General features: G+C 39.5%; 1 protein-coding gene across 2 annotated transcripts in view; it reads left to right on the top strand.

Moving 5' to 3' along the window:
• SPON1 (spondin 1) overlaps positions 1 to 16,659 on the top strand; it is a 595,298-nt gene that overhangs the window by 560,582 nt on the left and 18,057 nt on the right. For both annotated transcript variants that reach the window (XM_054971838.1, XM_054971839.1), the window contains exons 9-10: positions 7,188 to 7,328; positions 10,800 to 10,878. In XM_054971838.1, coding sequence (XP_054827813.1) covers positions 7,188 to 7,328; positions 10,800 to 10,878 — 220 coding nt within the window. The remainder of the gene's footprint in view (positions 1 to 7,187; positions 7,329 to 10,799; positions 10,879 to 16,659) is intronic.

The following is a 16,659-nucleotide window of genomic DNA, read 5'->3' on the forward strand; positions in this document are numbered from 1 at the left end:
GAGACTCAAATTCTTGGCTAACTATTATCTTATGATTTCATGCACCAAACAAGATTATCCATATTTGAAACTTCTTCTTGAAACTTATAACAATAGCTAGTTCATTCTTGCTACTTTTTGTATTAACAAAGTCTGCGCAGAATTAGTGATTACAAGTTTCTCATACATCTGTATGTTTCTCATACATTTGGCCCTCCACCAATGTAACTATCCTCTAATAATGTTGCCAGCCTCTATGAAATTAGATATTCCTGCCATTCTCAGATACTCCTTGACCTGGATCTTGGCACATTGTATGCATTAGTATGAGTTGCAGGGCTTTTGTAATCTACACATGGCAATATAGCTCTGTAACTCTATTGTTTTATGCCCTTCTCCAAGGTCGTTTTATTCTAAGCCTCTAGACTCTTCATGGCCTATCTACTTATGGGGCCAGGCTAGCCCTGTTTCTTTGTGCATAGGTGTCTTGAACAACTTTCTTTGCCATATCCAGCAATTGTTCCCCTATAGTTCTAGTCATAACTAGACATGGGCACAAACAGCATTACAAACAGAAAAAACGCACGAACAGCCTAATCTCTTCTCAAACAGGGTGTTCATGAGGCCCCATCCTAAATGAACAGGTGGTCGTTGCAAGCCTCATTCATTGCCTTCAGCAGCCGTTCGTCAAGCCAGACAGTCTGGCACCTGCAATCAATCCCCTTGGCAACTGGAGGTAGGGAGGGACTGAACTCTGTCTGAACTCCTTCTGGCTTTCCTCCTGGCTTTAACCCTTCAAAGTAGGGTTAAAGTAGCAGAGAGTCCCGTTTTTGCCACTGTAAAGAGAAAATGACAGCCAATGGGGAGACCCGTGGATCATGCCTTTCCTGGGGTGCAATCTCTCTGAAACTTGGGGGGTCTTCAGAGGACAGTGAGGACTATGCCCCCTGCAAATTTGGTGGGTATTGGACATTGAGAAGGTCACTTTTGTAACCCATCAAACTAGCTGCCCGCAGACACTGCTGTTTTTGCCAGAACAGGGCCCTTTAAACTATCAGCTGGCAGGCGGCAGGGGGAAATCCTCCCTGCCACCTGCCAGCTGATAGTTTAAAGGGATCTCTAAAGGGCCAGGTAAGTGGGTTTGAGGGGAGGGGGGCTAAGTGGGGGGAGTTTGGGGTGGGGGTTGTTTCTGGCCCCCACGAACAATAAACAATGAACATGTCCGGGAACAGTTCATGTTTGTCCATGTTCATTGTTCGTTGTTCGTGGATGGCAATGAACGACAAACAGGGTGTTCAGGTTTTTTTCCCTGTTTGTGCCCATGTCTAGTCATAACCATGGCAGCAAGTATAGGGGCAGTTGATGATCTTGCCCATTTTCAGATTGGCACCTGTAGAAAACCCTGCTCAGATGAAAAAAGCTGTCATGGCAAAGCATAAAGGGAAAGGCCAGAAAGGTAGAAATTCATAAATATACAATCAATAGCTCATATACATATCAGCAGTAACTGCAGTGGGTTTGCTAGCAAATAATATCCCATTTCTGGTATCCCTTCTTCACGGTAGTTACCCATCTGAAACAAATAATAAAATATATCAGAATATCAAAAGGTACTCAAGAATTTATCTATACCCTGGAATTATACTTACACAAATAAGCTAGAAACCTTCACATGTTTACTCTCTATGCACAATGGCCATTCACTCATGGGTGTGTATCCAACATAGTACAGCCCTCAATATATATGGTAACGGAACTACTATTCTTAAAGAGCCAGTACTACCATACAAGATATTCTCACAAGAACGCTGACAAATCACAGTTAACATTAAGTCCATTAGGCATAACAGACTTCAACTTATGAATCTACCATGCTTCTTTTCGATATATAAGGCACAATTGCACTTTATAAAATATGAAGTGAATAATGCTATAAAGTAGCTGATATAGAAGTTTTTGCCTTCTGGTATTCATTGATTGTGTATAAAGAAATTGGTTGTTAATAGAATCTGGTACTGTGTCTTTAAGAATTGTGGTAATAAGTTGGTCACAGTGTTTTTTCCCCCTTTATCACTAGATCCGCGACACTCTCTTTTTTGTTTGCATAAGCTGCTGTAGCATAGTGGTTAAAAGGGTGAGCTGCAAACCTGCACTCTGCTGGTTTGAATCCCACTACTGTTGTAAGCTCAGTAGGTGGCCACTTGGGCAAGCCACTACTCTCAGCTCCAGCTCCCCAGCTGTATTGTGAGGATAAAGATAACACTGACTTTGTTCACTGCTCTGAGTGGGACACTAATCTGTTTAGAAGAGCGGTATATAATAACAGTTGTTTGTTGTTGTTATGTGTGGAGCTGCATCAAATAAATGATGGATTCCCCCCTGCCATCCTTTGACCCTCCCCCCTCTCTGGGTCAGTGGACCTCCCAACAATATCACGAGAGTTGAAATGAGAGCTTCAGTGAAAAGGGGAAATAGGATCCAAGCAATGGTTCTTTACTGCAGACATGCAAATTTTCTAAGACATTAAGTTTAAGACAGCCCACCAGATTTTTTTTCTTCCTGTCTGTATCTCTGAAAACATCAAGGGAACTACTAAGCATCTAATAAGCCACAATATATTAACTACATTACTATACTGATCTATGTTTTTATGCTGAGCCTGGTTTGTAACGCTGGGCTTTAATTAGTATATTTTAATGTTTTGTGTTTTCCGCTTTTATTTTGTAAACCACCTCCTGGGGAGGTAAAATAAAACATTTCTATCTATCTATCTATCTATCTATCTATCTATCTATCTATCTATCTATCTATCTATCTATCTATCTATCTATCTATCTATCTATCTATCTATCTATCTATCTATCTATCTAACTAACTAACTAACTAACTAACTAACTAACTAAATGAATGAATGAATGAATGAATGAATGAATGAATGAATGAATGAATGAATGAATGAATGAATGAATGAATAGCATTTAGATATGTTTCCAAAATTCTTTTCATCTAAAATTCTCCCTGGATTTTGTAGTTTGAAATTACCTTACTTTGTGCACCGTTCTATGAATCTTCCACTGTTCTGTCTGATTTCTGAATATTGTATAGCACACTGTATACATGCACTTCAGTGCATTTTCCCATTTGTCAGCTCATCTGTGTCTTCTCATCTTGATTATTGTTATGCACATGTGCATTGATGAGACACCCCCCTGCCCCCCCCCAAAAAACTTGATATACTTATGATAACAGCATTAAAATCATTTTTCTGGGTCATTTTATTAATGTCATCATCAAAAAAGAGTCTCAAAGGAATCTTCACATATTATCCCATCAAAGTTACTTTTTTGCATTGTTTTACCAATACAAATATACCTAGAGTATAATGTAGGGGTGAAGAAAGATGCAACTGAACCAAAAACTGTGATAAACTGCCCATTTCCCAGTTCAATAATTACAGTGCCATCCTAAGCAGGGTTATAGCCTTCATTGAAGTTAGGGTGTAACTCTGCTGAGGATGGTACTACAAGTTAAATTTGGAATGTGGAATGGATGACAGTACAGAAAGTGCTTCTAGAACAATAAAGGAATGAGATGAGAGAAATCTGCTCATTCTTCCTATGAATAAGACTTAATACATTCATATAAATAAATGGAAGCTAAGTTTGCAACAACAGGCCCCTGAAACACAAGAATGTTTTATGGACAAAGGTTCCCATTTTTCATGCTGGGTAGGCTATAGCTGCAATTCTAAGAACTCTTTCTGGTAAATAAGCCCCACTAAATAATATAGGACTTGCTTGTTTAGAGTTGTTCCTTAAAAGAAAATCTTTAATCTAGTTGGTCATTGCAAGAAAATATCTGTTACTTCACAGGAGCTTATGTGGTGATCTGCTCAGTAGATTGTGCTTGAAAATAAAATGTAACAATTAGATTACTAGCTAATATTTATGTGGAAGCCAGCCATTCATTCTGCATTTGTATTTCAGTGGAAGTTATATTTGTTTGTGGTGGTGTATTGTAACATTTAATGCATACATGTTAAGTTTTTATTACTGATTCAATAGCCATAAAGGAAAGGCAAAAGCCGAGGTGGTGGGTTTCCAGTGGATCCCCCACCCCCAGCTCTCATTTCCCACCACTGCCCTAGTGGCTGGTGGGATATTTTTCTTTAATTGCCATTTTTGTCACAGTGTTACATCACTTCCAGGGAAAACCTAGAAGTTATGTAAGTCTGCTTTAGAAATTTCCAGAAACTCCATGGCAAAACCATTTCCCAGCAATTAATAAAGTGGACTGATGTAATGCCATCATGATGACAGTACTCCTTATGTCCCCACCTGCCTCCCACCAGTTGCTGTCTGGCAACCCTACTTGGAGCTAGAGGGGTTTGAATTAGGAGTGGCAAAAGAAGGCTCTCACAATTTCATTTAAACATTGTCTTTTATATATCAAAGTAGAAGGTAGAAGAAGTAAGTATATAAAATAAGCACAGTATGAGAACTTGCTGTAGTCTTTAGATCAGTCAACCTGAAGTCATTGTGTAAACTGGAAATGATTTATGAATACTGGCAGATATAGTTCAGGGAAACTAGCTCAGAGTCAACAAAAAAGTCTTTGATAGTCAATGTTTATATTAAATATTTACTTGCTTCAGTATGTATGAGACAAATTAATGAGAAATGTGAAAGTGTACAAGATGTGAGGATTTGAATATACGAAAAGTTTGTTTTTTGGCTATACTGATTTTTAAGCAAGGTGCTGAGATCACAGATGTTCAACCCAGTGAAATACAGAAACATTTGTTAGGAAGAAGGATAAATCAATAGGCCCATTTTGATTCCGTAAGTAGTCACTGCTACCATGTTTCATTACTGCCACTGATTCTGCTCTCCACCACCATTTTAATGCCACTTATGTCATTTTTACAGCACTAACAGCGAAATCATCAACATGATATATTTCTAACACTTATACACCATTTATATGCTCCTGCATTTTTACACTTATATTAAGCATCCAAATATGTTTCCAAATGAGTCAGTTTTGATAGGCAAAGTTTAGCATAACAAAACAGAAAATAGTGCAAACAGACACTCCTGGAACACTTCTGGAACAAGAGGAAAACAAAATTGAAATGGGGCTATTCTACTCCATCCAGCAAGCTTATGAAAAATTCAGTTTCATCCCTACTTAGAATGTAAACAACAGATCTTTAGCATGTTGATCCAAAATGTATTTATACTCAAAGCTTACAAGTGTCATAATATAGTATAGAATAGCTTCTTAGAATTCAGAAAAAAGAAACAAAATCATGTAGTATTTTTTATTGAAGCCAACCCAAATGACACTAGACCCGAATCTTGCTCTTCTACTACAGACCAACACAGTTACACACCTGAAATTAGGGTTGCCAGATCCCCCGACCCCCCCGTCCCCAGCAGGCAATCTGGGGTCCAGCTCCTACCTGGGCTTTTTCCTTTTGCTTGCGCGATGACGTCACTTCTGGGAAGTGACATCATTGTGCATGTCATGGGCCGCCCTGGAAGCACTCCCGTGCTCCCCAGGGGACCAAATTAGGTGCAATTTGGCCCAGTTCAGGCCTGGCGGGGGACTGGCATCCCTGCCTGAAACTAACAATCAAATTGTGAGCCTGCTTGAATCCAAAATTTAACATAACAGGTTCTTAAGATCTGGACCTGAAAATTTCGCTTTTTTTCCTCTTATCATTTTTTAATTCGGTAAAATATGCCTGATGAAGGGTTCTGTAGAACTTGAAAGTTTGCACAGTGTTTTGTATAATCTGTGTGGCTTCAATAAATGATACTACATGATTTTGTTCATTTCTCTGGATTTTGCATGGGCCAATACATTTGTTTACAACATAGAATTCAGCCAAGTTTTTCACTGAATTCTTTATAGAACATGGCTCTAACATGTTGCCATTGCCTTTGAAACATATACCGCTGTAGCCAACTTACTGTTTATTGAATGTCCCTGCTGTTGATTGTATTGAATTAGACAGTGTGATCCACCTTGAGCATCAGCGAGAAAGGTGGACTATAAATCATGTAAATTAAAAATAATTAAAATTTGCATGGGAGGTCATTAACAGGAGAAAAGTTAATCTCTAATGAACATATAAGGCATGCAAATAAAGAGTGAAAGGGGGATCAGAATTAGCCCAATCTCTTTTATTCATTTAGTCTAATATATTTCTTATATTTAAAATTATCCAGTAACAGAACATACATATCAACTGCAAAGAAAAACCAGCAGATAGACATTTCTATATCAATCACAACCATTGTATGGCTAGTTTATTAAATAGACATTTATTACCATAACAAACAAATAATTCTAACAATAATGGAAAGCATCATCAAGTCTCATCTATCTAATAACTATCTGAATTAGCAGGCAGATCATGATCTATGTCATATTTTGTTCCAGCTTCTTTCAACTGTTCTCTCTCTGCAGGAGAGCGTAATGTAAAGTATGATACCTTAAAACCCACCACTTTAAATGGGAATTGTCACACATAATCAATCCAGAAAAGCTGTGAGGGGTGTAAGAAGTTTCAAACACATCTATTTTCTAAGTGTCAGAGAAGATAAATGAAATTTGTATCAAAAAATTTTTAGTTACTACATTGGTGCCCTTTGTCTATTACTATATAAAATCATAAGTCTCCATCATGGATGTTTATTTTCCTGTTGCTATGGAGCTTTGAAGACAGATTTGACTCTGGCCTGTTTGTTGTTCAGACCTCTTCTTAGGAGTTATCTTAGCTGCAGTAGTTAACAGCATCATATCTCACTAAGTGTATTTTAACAGGACTGCTTCCACATACACCATTCCATTTCTGGCAGCTTAATACAATGGCCTTTCTGTGACACTGTTGTGCCACATGAGGAAGCAACTACACTGTAGCTTCTCTGGGTGGGATTATGTCACTATCTTAAGGGCAGCCATTTGTTTTCTGAGTTCAGGATTTAGCTTTGCCTTGGAAACAGTACCTGTAAAATGTTACCAATAAATGTATCTGTTTAGTACCTGCGGCTACTCTGATAGCAAAAAACACATTGGTAGCAATTAGTAATTTTCATAGTAATTCTTAAAGTAATTGCTAAAATATGTGTACTATTCAGTATAACATGTCTAATTATTTGCTCTATTATATCTTTATATGTTTATCATTTTGACTGCAGTCACCCAACAAACCAACACTACCTCAAGAGAAGATAAGACCTCTCACAAGCCTTGATCATCCCCAGAGTCCCTTCTATGACCCAGAAGGAGGTTCCATTAAGTCAGTAGCCAGAGTTGTCATAGAAAGGATTGCACGTAAGGTACCAGTATAAAATGCCAAATAGGAATATGGACTATCAAGCCAAATATATAGTCCAAATATATGTTAGCCATAATTTATTTATTTACTTCATTTGTAGATGTGAGGAGGTCTGAAGGGTGAGGCCTCACTGGGAATGAAGAAAAACATGGGGAGACAGCCAGGAGTGCAAGGCAATGAACCCCCCACTAGGCCTCAGATAAGAGAGAAGGGGGTTCACATCACTCCCACCCTTTGTTCTCTATCAGGCTGCTCCTTTGTCTCCCTCTTCTCTCTCTGTGCCAGATCACCTGGGAGAGGAGCAGTCATAACAGTCTCCTCCTTGACCCAGAGCTGGAGTGCCTTATACTCCAAGCCAGTTCCTCTTGAGACCATCCTCTTTCTCCCATTAGCCTCTGGCTCCAGGAGTGTACCCCATCCTTGTGGTCCTGCCCTACCTTCTACCTATATAAGACAGGGGCTGTCTGATGCACCTGGGGGAGGGCAGATCCAACAGCCTGGGCAAGGCTCCACCCAATAGCTGATCAGAACCACTTTTTTTCATTGCCCATGTCCCTGCAGATGCTGTGGTTGGCTCTGACAGTGAAGTGAGTTCCAGTAACTCCCCATGATGATGGGTGATAGTCTCCCATGGAGGTGAAGATGCAGCAGCTGTGAGATGCCATTCTCAGCTATACTGCTTTGAAATTCCACTCCCCTAGGCTGATCAGGAGCTGGGCAAAGTTGGGCATTGCAATTGACTCTGGCGACCTCTGGCTTGTGACTTGTGGTTGATGGGGGGAATCTAGAGCTGAGGACAGGCAATGCCTCTAGACTAGGGTTGGTAGGTCCCTTAGATCCCAACCTGGGAGATGGGGACATGCAGGGGGGGCATGGGGAAAACTTACCTTGTGTGCACATGCTCTGGAGCTCTTCCTTGTTGCACTAGGAATGATGTCATTCCCAGCATGACAAGGAAGAGCTTCGGGGCTCCTGACCCATTCCCTGTGCTTTCCCCTTACAGCAGCCAGGTGAGTGGTGGGGGCAGAGGCTGGGAGTGAGGGATGCTCCACTCCCACCGGGGGACTAGTAACCCTACTCCAGCCAGTAACCCAAAGCAGCCCACATCATTCTCCTCTCCTCCATTTCATCCTCACAACAACTCTGTGAGCTATGTTAGGCTGAGAGAGTATGACTTAGCCCAGCGAGCTTGCATGACAGAGTGGGCATTCAAACCTAGATTTCCCAGATCCTAGTCTGACACTGTACTATGTCACACTGATTCTCATAACTATCTCATATACTAGCACAAGAACTAATCAAGTAATTATATGTACCTCAGGGCCAAGCTACACATGACGAATGACACTTGAACGGCAAGTGGATTGAGTGGAGGGCAAGTGAACAGGGAGAAATACACTTGCTGTTCAAGTGTCATTTGTCATGTGTAGCTTGGCCCTCAGTTAACTATTAGTGGAGTTTTCAAAATAAATATGTGAAGCATCAGATAGAAGTTTTGAATTAACCCGCCTATGTATTTTGTACTAGAGCAGATGTAATGCTGCAGTCTCTTATTTAATTTTTTTAAAAATCAATTTTTATTGAATGTGTTAACATACATTCCCATAATACATAATACAACTAGCTTTACCCTTTAAATCAGTATATATGCCCCCATCCCTTCCCCCTCCCCCTTTCCCCTTTTTGACTCCCAACAGCACTATAACCCCTTTATTTCTTATTATTTTCTCTATTCAAATACTTGTCCCTATTATAAAAGGTAAAGCTTTTACTTATTCTCTATACATCTTAATAATTGTCCAGAGACCACAACTGTCCTTTCACATCCCACTTACTTTTAAGATACTCCTTAAGTTTCCCCCAGTCATTTATTTATTTTATTTATTTAATCACATTTCTAGACTGCCCTCCCCGTCAGACAGGCTCAGGGCGGTTTAACAACAGCTTAAAACAGTAAAAACATTATAAATACATTAAAACATCATATCAAAACAATTAAAATTGGCGGGTATAAAATATTAAAATACAACATTGTCCTGCATGGGTGGTGGAAGGTCTTCAGTGGTATGGCCGGCGAGAGGACAGCCTAGCCCCCACCAAATGCCTGGTGGAACATCTCCGTCTTGCAGGCCCGGCGAAAAGATAATAAATCCTGCTGGGCCCTAGTTTCCTCAGACAGAGAGTTCCACCAGGTCGGAGCCAGAACTGAGAAGGCCCTGGCTCTGGTAGAGGCCAGGCGGACCTCCCTGGGGGCAGGGACCATCAGCAAGTTCTTAGTGGCTGATCGAAGTGACCTCTGGGGAACATATGGGGAGAGGCAGTCCCGAAGGTATGCTGGGCCCAGTCCACATAGGGCTTTATAGGTCTTGGATCACTTGGATTTTGTTCTTTCAGTTTCTTATTTAAGAGAGAGAGATTGGGAGTGGGCTGTGGGAATTCCTGCACCATAGCCCCACCATAGCTCCAGAATTCTTATTTCCTAAAGGATAAGCTGCCACTGACCTCTAGATAAGAGAGGAACCTGGTTCTAGACAGCAGAGGCTTGGTAATTTGGAGAAATCTGGCACATTGTTTGCATGGTAAGATGATATACCAGAGATTAGCAAGGCAGGTGTAAAAAGCAAGAGCTGTTTTATTATCTATGTATATGATTCAAGGACTTAAGAGATGTACATGTGGCTTCTGCTGATTCACATCTTCCTACATGTCTCTCTGATCACATCTATTAAAAGGAGTTAGCCATGTAAGTCTGTAGTTGTAAAACAGTAAAGAGACCTCTAGCACCGTTAAGACTGACCAACTTTATTGTGGCATAAGCTTTCAAGAACCACAACTCTCTTCACATGCATCACCACATGCATCTGATGAAGAGACCTGTGGTTCTCAAAAGCTTATGCTACAATAAAGTTGGTTAGCCTTACAGGTGCTACTGGACTCTATACTATTTTGCTTCTATTAAAAGAAATGTATGATATAACATCATCATATTCAACAATTCCCCACCCTAAATAATATTTTGTTTCAATCATAATTGCTGTCTCAAATCCCTTTCATATCCATTTCTAGCTCATATGGGTTTGGGGGGGGGGTTGTCCTGGAGAGAACTAAATATTCAGAAGAGCAACCTAAACTCTGAGGCCTTTGCTTGTTACGACAGTTTATGGGACATAAGATTAGATGGACCTTGCATCTAGCAAGCCTTTTAGAACTCTGAGAGTCAAATTTTGTTTTGTTTGTTTGTTAAAACATTTTCGCTCCACCTTTTCAAATAGTTCAAATGGGCTTACAGTAGTCAATTAAAAATATTTACAATTAAAACCAAAGTAAAATAACAATCCCCAAATCCCTCCCTCCCCTCCCTTAAAAGTTGCCTTCATTCAAACCCCCTCAAAAGCCTTCTGGCATTTGATTTTCTGTTCCATTACCAACAAGTATATTATCTTCTCTGCCAATTTAATTTTTTTCTTTGCAGGGGGAACAGTGCAATATTGTTCCAGATAACGTTGATGATATTGTCGCTGATCTTGCAGCAGAAGCTCCAGAAGATGAAGGTACTTTTTAATTGTGATGTTTTTGTTTGAGTTTGTGTTTTGTTTTATCCTCCAGTGCTGCTACTCTATATTTTATGCTTTCTCTAATATTGTTAATATTAAAAAGGGGGGGGGAGGAAACAGTTTGCTCAGCTGTTTGCTGGTAGAACCAGCATCATTACTTAATAAACACCCTGTGGGTACCACAGAGATGGTATCAGCAGGAAGAATTTGGGAAAGTACTATATGGATTTAGAAGAAGCTTAACCATACTAACTTTATTTTCCTGTGCTGGTTTGTCTTCATCAAGCTCTAATATTTTGCCCCATCTAGCTGCTCTTTTTTTAATTAATGATTATGCGTTGACAAGGACAGTCTGCTGCCCTTGTATGTTTATGCATAGAATTCAGATGTAAGAAGGAATAGAGTCAGCTGCTGCTGCATATCTAGTATCTTATCTTTGTAGAGATGCAGGGGTGCATCTTTTAAGTTAAAGGGAATGTTCTTGTCTCTTCCTCTGCCTCTTCCCCCGAATTAAAGTACAAGCGGGAGTTCACCACTTCAGTCTGCTTTTGCCTGGTATGGAAGCCATTTCTATGTTGCTAGTAATGGTCTCTGAATGAATGGTATCATTCATTCAGAGCATTATGGTACATTTATCTGTAATTTTTTCCTCTTTGCTGACTGCTCGAAGTTATCTTGGTAATTGCAGAGATATCTTTACTGGCTTTTAAAGGCCTCTTTTCAATACCCAGCTTAAAGACCTTATTCATGTTATGGATCAGGGATCTGGAGGCTGAAAAAAGAATATGAACTAGGCTTGTCGGTCTTCACACTATAGCAGGAGGCCTCTCACTGGGAAGCTCCATTGCCCACTCAGAGTGGTGGTGGGAGCGGGGGGGGGGGAAGCAACATTGCTGATGTCAATAATGTTTCTGTGCTTCTCTGGTTTTGCCATAGAGTTTCTGGCAATTCCTTTGTCCCAGAAGTGATGCAGCAATGTCAGTGACATCACAAATGTCACACCAACCCCTATGTCCCCTCCCCCAACCCTCTCACTAATTGCCAGGCTCAGGCTCAGGCTGGCAAGCCTAGTTTGAACTTGTCCTTCTTTTTTTCTTAGTACCAGACTTCCATGTATATACTCTTAGTATATCCTCAAATCTTTGAAATATGGGGCAGAAATATAGAAAATAGTCACCATCAGCCATATTGAACAGAAAGCTGTAACATTATTTCACGCTGGAAGATGTTTGGATATTGACAAACTATCTGAGGACAAGGGAATTCATTAGACATGAAGTACCCCTTCATGCAGTCCACTATGTGCTGTCAAAGACAGGCATCAGAAAGAGTAGACAACACAATACTCTGATCAATATTTAAAAATAAAACCTTTTTTAATACATGTGTACATACTGCTATTTTATACATGTGCACATGTTGCTACATACTGTTTTGTCACTTATACAAATTAAACAAAAAAACTGGTGGAACAGGTATATCAGTATACCAATATTTTCAGAGAAGTTTTCTACAAACTAAACAATCTCATATATTTTTCAACCATTAAACAAATTTGAATATATCACAGAGAAAACAGGTAGGCAGTAAAAGTTGACTAATTTAGAGCTAAGAAGCTTGGCCTGCCGGGATAGATGGAGAAAAAAATATTTTCTGACAGATATATCAGAAGATGTATGGGTGAATCTTTATGTAGCTATTGTGAAATCATCAGCGAGTATGCAGGCAAACATACCTAAGGTTATGTATAAATAGTACCTTACCCCAGATAGACTAGACAATATTATACCATTGGTCTACAAGATACATTGAAGTAATAGAGGGACTGGGATTCTTTTTGTACAGTTAATATCAATGTCCAATAGTACTGTCAAACAATATTTAAGAGAATAAAAGAATAACACATACCAGAATAACATGTGATCCCAAAGATGCCCTTTGAAGCTGCAAGTAAAATATGAATACTTTATTAAAAATTTACTTCCTGTAGCAAGATTACTGTTGGCACAGTTCTGGAATCATGATAGGTTATCTCATTCAGAAACTTGGATAAGTAAAATCTGAAGCATGTGGGAAGGGAAAATTTTCATTAATGAAAAAAATCATTAGAAATTGCCAATCTTTTATAACATATTGGAACAGAATTAAAACTAAAAGAAAACGTTAAGAGAAACAATTTTACATTATATGGAAGTGTTTTAAAAGTATATTGAAACAAATATCTGCAGTGACATTAACATACTATCTATTTTTCTTCATTTAGTTGTGGTAACCTTTAAATACATGTATACATGTTGTACTAGATAGCTGGCAATGTAGGGTTTTGGTTCTACATGGGTAGAGAAGAGGGGTATAATAATTAGAGATGGGCACGAACAGCAATACAAACTAAAAAAAGCCACGGACAGCCCAATCAGCTGTTCATAAACAAGCTGTTCATGAGGCCCCATTCTAAATGAACAGGTGGTTGTTTCAAGCCTCGTTCATTGCTGTTCATCAAGCCAGACAGTCTGGCACTTGCAATCAATTCCCTTGGCAACTGGATTGCCTGAACGCTGTCTGAACTCCTGCTGTTGCCCTGGAAACCCCAATCTAAGCCCAATTTAGCTTGATAGGCAGGTCTTCCTTTAAGTGTGGAGCTCCAAATTTGTTAAAAGGTAGCAAAGAGCAGGGGGAGGGAGGCTGCCAGCTCTGGTTTTGCAGACAGTGAGGGAGAGACAGCTGCTGTTGGCATTTTGAGAGAGAGACAGGGAGAGTACATTGGAGCTTGAATTTTCTTTGTGTGTGGTGGGATAGGGATCTACCTCTTTCAGTTCCAGGGCTGCTGCCAGGCTCTGGGCCAAGCTATTATTTATTACTGGTACCTTTCCTGCTGCCTGTTCAGGTAAGGTTTCTGGCAGTGGTGCGGCAGGGATCTACCCCTTCAGGTTCCAGGGCTGCTGCCAGGCTCTGGGGCCAAGCTATTATTTATTATTGGTACATTTCCCGCTGTCTGCTCAGGTAGGGTTTCTGGGAGTGGTGTAGTAGGGATCTTGTTGGCTGGAGGAGGGCCTGCTGGCCCCCACGAACAACAAACAATGAACATGTTCGTGAACAGGTCATGTTCATCAATGTTTGTTGTTCGTTGTTCGTGGATGGCAACGAACAATGAACACCATGTTCGGGTTTTTTTTCTGTTTGTGCCCATGTCTAATAATAATATAGGAAAGGGACAGAATGCAGAGAGAAAACTTAGTATGCAGAAAATTCCAGGTTCAATCTCCAGTTAAATTATCTCAAGCAGCAGATGTATAGAAAAATAATGTATTAGCCTGATTTGTGGGGGTGGATATTATTATTTAATCATATATACTTAAGCCACCTCAGTAAGTAAGTATGTGAAAACAAGCATCAAAAACAAGTGCTCAGAATTCAACAGTTCAATACACCAAGAGCATCCGTAGCTTTACGTTTGATGTAACTCCAAACTGCAGTTTTCCCCCATGTGATATATGCATTAAAAATATGTTCATGTAATCTTTTAAAGGTAAGGTAAACAAAGTAGTTGTTAGGAATTTGAATTGCAGAGCATCAGAGTAGCATCAAACATAAAGTTAGAGACTGTTGAATTTTTGAATTTGGTGTTCACTGTTTGACCAACTGGGACTAGCTTTTCCCTCCTTTCTGACTCAGAACAAGAGACATTCATATGTTAGCATATGGCATCACGCTAGTTCAAGTGAATATAAGTTTTTCATAGAGCAGCTTCAGAAGAAGGAGAAAGGGGGTGGAGTCAGAGAGGGATGGAGAAGAGAAGAGAAATAGCAGGAAGGGGGGGGGGAAATAGCTGAAAAGTTTCCTCATCAAGTTTTCACTTAAAACTGTTTCTGATATATTTGCTAAAGCAGTAAGACATAAAAGATGGCACATTCCAGACACATGGTCCTGGAATTGGGGATGCAGTGTAAATCATAACTCCCCCTCCCTTCCCAAATGTTAGTGTGAAGTACACACACATTGTCTCTAGGCCAGCTAGAGCACTTGCTCTTCTATCCTGTAAAAATAATACCTGCAGCTCATACACATTTTGTTGCCATATCTCTGCAGTGTCCAAAAATGGTGTGTGAAACAAGTATAAAAAATTGTCACTTCCAGATACCAGCATGATATTGGAATAGTTGGATAACACTTTTGCTGTGGATATGGACTATTTCCATGAGAAAAAAATCTTCCAAATGTCCATCTGTAGTCTGACTGGCTACATACAGTTGACAGAACACAATGGAATCTTTTATCAGATCTTTCTGATTCAAGTGACTTCTTCAGGTTCTGATTTAAGGGATACATTCACAAATAAATGGAAGCTAAATTAATGTTTTTTTAGAATAGTAATAACAATATGCATGGTATGGTGAACCATGGAATTAATGTCCTTTTTTAGTAGTGGAAGCAGAATTGTTGAACACTTCAATTTGTCAATTTCATGTTTCTTTTTTTAGGACCCCCATACATTTAATCTATGTTAAGATGCAAATAAAATAAAGAAGTATTATATTTACAGTATAGTTGCTATTAACCTTTTTTTTAGTATTCAGTAACCTTTCAAATGAGACCTTGTTCATTAAAATAGATAAATTATTTCATGAGATAAAGATGAAGAATGTAATATGGTGGGCATTTTGATGATGTCATCAGAGCTGACCTAATCATTTCTGAGAATGTCTCCTGACTGATTTTCACAGCAAAAGTGGTATCCAACTATGACCTAACATTTCATGCTGGTATCTGGAAGTTAAATATTTTTACACTATTAGTTCTTGTTACACATACTAAAAGAAATCTGTAGGAAAACAGACAAACCAGCATTAGGGGAGAGCCTGTTCTAAGGTGGAATTGTTTACATCCATTGTATACACAGCTCCTGTGTTTGACATAGCAATTCCCATAGCACTTACCCCAAAAAGATGGGAAGAAAATAAATCACTTAACCAGCATGCATTTTATTGCCTTAACAAGATACACACTAGAAACAGTGAATCAGCAAAGAAAACTAAGATAGTGGGCAGTTGTATTACCAATACAAAATAAAAGCAAACAACTCACTCAATCCTAGTTTGTAGTTGTGTTGCTTTAAGCTAAATTTCCAAATAACGTTCTCCATGGATACAAATTATGTTCTTCCCATTTGGCTAGGCAAACCAACCCGGACAGAAGAGATAGTTGATAGGTTACTCAAAGGGAGACTAGAAGGTGCACTTGGGTAAATGGAATGGAGCTTAGGATAATGGAATGGGAGCCCTGAGCAGGATACAATAGGAAGGAACGAGCTGTAGTAGGATGAACCAATCTGCAATGAGAAATAGGAGAGCTAAGAGAAGGGAAGCAAAAAAATAGGAAGTAAATGGTCAAACTTGGGAAGGAAAACAGAACAGGGGAAGAAAAATCATCCCCCTTCCCCTGCTTTGAAGAGGAACACTCCAATGCTGCTGTATTCATGGTAATTGGAAGATGGTTTGGGATGGAAACCATTTTCTAAGAACAGAGGGCTTGGAAATCCTTTCTTATCACTAAATTCATCTTGGTGCCAATGAGGAAGAACTGTTTGGGGCCCAATATCAAGATTTTTCCTGGTATTGGACTAGGACTTCAGATACTAACAGACATTAGTGGATTTGTGGCTGGATCCTGATTGATACACTCCTGGGTATGACTGGTGTGTACTGAAAAGTTTGGGCTAGGAAAGGATAAGGTGCTTATCCTACAAGAAGAGGGGTACTAGCATATGCATGAAAATGCCCT

This window comes from Eublepharis macularius, chromosome 2 (genome assembly GCF_028583425.1).
Source record: "Eublepharis macularius isolate TG4126 chromosome 2, MPM_Emac_v1.0, whole genome shotgun sequence".
NCBI classification, from domain to species: Eukaryota; Metazoa; Chordata; class Lepidosauria; order Squamata; family Eublepharidae; genus Eublepharis; species Eublepharis macularius.